Raw genomic sequence first — 4455 nt, forward strand, 5'->3', positions numbered from 1 at the left:
CGCGATAAAAAGTATCTTTTCCATGTAGTTTTTGTCCTAACCACCCGCGACAGTGACACGTGACAATAAGCGACATGGGATTCTATTTTAGGAACGGTTTTTATTTTCTGTGATGCCGCGGCAGGAACAACATACAAAATATGACAGTGATAATGATTATGCGCTTTATTCAAATGTTAAAAGTGTCTAATGTGAGTTTGAATATTATTTTGCGTTATCTTTATAGCCATAGTGAAAGCAACAATAGATTGTTGATAGAAAACTGTGAACTCACTGCGAACCAACACGTGTACGTATTCCAACAAAGATATCAGTCACTCACTCAAAACTGTTCAGTCCATTCACATTTGTATCATCTATTTTCCGTGTCCTTTTCTTTTCTACACACTCACCATGTTTTTGCTGTCACATCGTATCTACACTGTTATCGTATCTATAACGTTGTGTCAGTACGTTATAAATAGAACGAGTCAGCAGTTTACTGTCGGGATTTGTCGTGTCACTCCGCATCCAAGACAGCATCACTGATTATAACGAGTTTTATTGCATCTCGCCGCTCGCGTCTGGTGTAGACACGATGTAAGTTAATGTAGCTTTCTGATGCTGCATTTGAATTTTCATGCCACATTATGTGAAATTAGCGCGGGCCAAACGTTTTTCTCTCACGGGCCGGATGTGGCCCGTGGGCCGCCTATTGAGGAACCCTGCTAAAAACGATCAGTCACCTGCAGGATCCTCACAAGCGATATAGCCTACTAGCCAGGACAACTTCTTTATGTTTACAGACGTGCCGTAATGACGCGGCAGCATGCTCGAATTTCCCAAGAATTCATACCATCATGATCATCATGATTTGCTGCCACATACTGGTGATTTTAGGTTTATATTTATATATGATGTTTTTTTTTTAATGCAAATTAACAGCTCTCCAAACTAATTAACAGCTAAAACAGAAGATGTATACAAGCATTGCATTAAAGAAATTTCAAACCTTAAAGTCAAACGTGTAGTTGGTGTAAGGCATCAGGCCGTTCTCATAGGCACTCTTCAGCTTGAAGCCGTGCGTGATCCTGGTGCTGGAGGTGCCGTTCTTGCCGTTGCAGTTGAAGTTGGTCAAGCTGTCAATATATCGCAGCTCTTTGAAGTCCTTGTGGGTGCTGTCCACACCACCTGTGCTCAGGTACTCCACCACACCTGTGTGAGCACGGAAAAACCCCATCAACAATAATGCAAGAATGAAAACCAATCTCTAAACACTGTTTCAGGCATACATACCCGACTCGGGTAGAGAGTTGAGGTCAGCGCACAGGACGAGAGGGATGGCATTGGTTTCTCCTGAGATGGAGGAGAGCTTGAGACTGCGAGTGGCTTTATCCACAATGTTCTTCACTTCAGACAGAAACATCATGGTCTGGACAAGCTTAACATCCGAGTACTCGGGGTCCCAGTGCATATGAGCATTGGCCACAAGGAGGAGCTGTTTCTCCATGCCATGCAGAGGCTTTCCAGCTATAGAGCAGGGAGAGACGCTGCTTAGATATTTGCTTTGAGACAAGAGTCTCTGCCCAGTGTTATGTTGGTATCAATGAAACTAATAATTCAAACACTTATTGAACAGAAAAGAATCAACGTTGAACTGACTCAAGCTGAATAATGACACTGCTGTCTTCAGTTGAGCTGCTTATCACTGAACTGAACTCATTTAGTAATGAATGACCTTTACACACTTACTGAACCGAACCAACACTGAACTGACTGGAGCTGAAGAATGACACTATTGTCTTGCTACAGCTGCTTTATAGCATTCTGGATTTGCCTCGTTTTTTTAAGTTGGCATCATCGATTCTGTTACTTTCCTGTTTAATACTGTGAAGCGCCACTGAATTAATCTCTACTGTAAAAAGTACTATAAAAGTAAATGTGACTTAACCATTGAGACACTATTACAGTCTTTGAGTTAGTTGTAAAATTTTAGCAATTTTGTTGCATTGGCCATTTTTGTAAACATGTCTATATGGTTTATAAATTTTTACTTCAGTTTTAATTTTAGTACAAGGTAAACTAAATGAAAATGTAATTCCAATGGCAACTTGTTGAAATAGTTTAATACTTTATTTCCGTTAATGTTTTTCAAGTAACAAAAATGTCTCTTTATGGTTTTAGTTAAGAATAATAAAAGGTACAGAATTGTAATATTGCTTGTGACATTTACTTTGAAAAATAGATATCTACTAGAATTACACTTAACATGTTTATTAAATTAGTGTTTTTACATTTTAACTGAGTGAGCATTAAATGACAAAGATAATCTAAATGCTGAAATTGGAGAAAAGAACATGTATAGCTAGAAATTAGTCCAGCCCTTAAATATGATTGGCTGAGCCTCGTTCAAAGCATTTGTATAACTCCATAAACATCTGCGACCTCATTACATTAGTATTACTACAAAGCATGCTTTCCACTGCTTGGCAATCATTTTGCTAAATGTTGCTGAAAAACTAGTGATTGGCAGAAGCGTTATTTAATAAAACATTATTTTTGTTTGTTTTTTAAACCTTGCCAAATGTGCAGTAACAGTTTTAAGCAATAAATGCTATATCTAACACCTCTTAAAATAACGGTAAAATATGACTTTACTTATAAATGATTATATTACAAACGTATTCTTCTTATTAATCTGACTAGTTTTAAACCACACACATGTACAAAAGAAATTTCAGTTTGTGTGGTTGGTGGACTATAAAGTGGACTGGTTGATTACATTAATCCCAAACACTGCAATACAATGAAAGTATCAATATTTTTAGATATTACTGTGAATAGTTAAATATCTATATATTTGAGGAATTTTATATTTTCAGTTAATCATGCAGATTTAGTCTGAAGTCACACCGGAAGGAGTAACATCTACCAAGAGCAAAAAGCAAGGGGAAAAAGAAAACGGACCAGAATGCTCCATCATCTCTTTCCGCAGCTCTAGTAGTACAGCGACTCCGATGTTGTCCTTTGTCATCACCCTGTTCAACATGGCCTCTGAACCTTCTGAATTTGCCATAGCCAGCTGGTTAAACTCCACTGTGTGTTTCTGCACCAGACTGAACCTGCTCAACAGAAACAGTGAGGTCAGGACGACACATGCTAACAACATGCTAGAACAACTGTTGTTCAAACCACTAATCTAAAGGCTTGCAGTCTGCTTATGGTGGACTCACTTCTCTGTTTTATAGAAGACTGCGCAGCCGTCCACATGTTTGCGGTCGGATTCAGACATGGTCCTGGCTCGGGACTTAGGACTGAAGAATCCTTCATAACCATGTTCCTTCAGCTCCACCAGGAAATAGTTGTAGTACTGCTCCGTTTCCACTTCCTATTGGGCACAAAAGAGGTAGATTTTATGACTGGGTGTAAATGAGACATCACCTAATTGAACCGTTTCGGAGTCACTGGCTAATACTGCAATGAAAGGATTTTATTCCAAAGTAAGAAATACCTTGAAAGCACAGTTCTACATCTTGAGTTATGTGAACGGCTGACAAACCTGTAGGCTGATGATATCCGCACTGCAGTTGAGAATCTCCTGCATGATGGACTTCTTCCTGTAGTCCCAGTGGAGGGCCCAGGAGGGACAGTAGCCGTAGAGCTGGCGTGTGGCGTACTTGTCACACAGCACATTGTAGCACATTACAGAGAAAAGTGCTAAAGTGTGAAGAGAGGAAGCAAGACTTCAGTGAGTTTGCCAAAAATAGCTATTCATTAAGATGCTGCTACTTTTATTTACAAAGACATTCAATATTTATACAGTATTATTATAAATTTCTCTTTCATGTGACTTTAAAGTGTCATGAAACCCCCCTGTTCCTGCACTGGTTTTTCACACCTTAGACCTGAAAAATACTTCAGAAATAGGCATGTAAAACTGTGGAAAAGTTGGAGTGTAGAGGGTGGGAAGAAAGCAGAAAACAACCAATAAAACACAAACCTACAACACACTCATTATACAGACAAACGAATATTAAAATATCTTTAAAACAGAAATAATAAACGCAGTTAATTTGTTTACTCTTCTTTGAATTTTCGGTCTGTATCGTTTGCTGGGTATCACAATCTGTCGTGTCATGGCGTTCATGATTAGATGTACCGCTGTATCAGTTCCCTTAATTGAGTGTATTTTATTTGATGAAGACATGATGTGCACATACTGGTTCATGAGCACGAGAGAAAATAAAATGTTCACAAAACTTGAAAGCTTGCTCAGGTCCAGATATGAACTATGATTGGCATAGCGAGTGTGTTAAAGGGGTCATATGATGCTATTTTAAAGATCATTACTTTGTGTATTTGGTGTAACAGATTATGTTGACATGCTTTAATGTTCAAAAAACACATTATTTTTCAAATACTGTACATTATTGTAGGTCCTCTATGCCCCGCCTCTCTCAAACGCTTTTTCAACAA

At 38.5% G+C, this 4455-nt stretch overlaps 1 protein-coding gene across 1 annotated transcript in view; it reads right to left on the reverse strand.

Moving 5' to 3' along the window:
* Nucleotides 1-4455, reverse strand: part of cnot6a (CCR4-NOT transcription complex, subunit 6a) — a 31165-nt gene that overhangs the window by 9293 nt on the left and 17417 nt on the right. Inside the window, exons 7-11 of the mRNA XM_016487109.1 lie at nt 3539-3696; nt 3213-3367; nt 2947-3101; nt 1276-1509; nt 992-1194 (exon numbers count right to left, since the gene is read on the reverse strand). Coding sequence (XP_016342595.1) covers nt 992-1194; nt 1276-1509; nt 2947-3101; nt 3213-3367; nt 3539-3696 — 905 coding nt within the window. The remainder of the gene's footprint in view (nt 1-991; nt 1195-1275; nt 1510-2946; nt 3102-3212; nt 3368-3538; nt 3697-4455) is intronic.

The sequence above is a fragment of the Sinocyclocheilus anshuiensis genome, unplaced genomic scaffold, assembly GCF_001515605.1.
Source record: "Sinocyclocheilus anshuiensis isolate Anshui unplaced genomic scaffold, SAMN03320099.WGS_v1.1 scaffold966, whole genome shotgun sequence".
NCBI classification, from domain to species: domain Eukaryota; kingdom Metazoa; phylum Chordata; class Actinopteri; order Cypriniformes; family Cyprinidae; genus Sinocyclocheilus; species Sinocyclocheilus anshuiensis.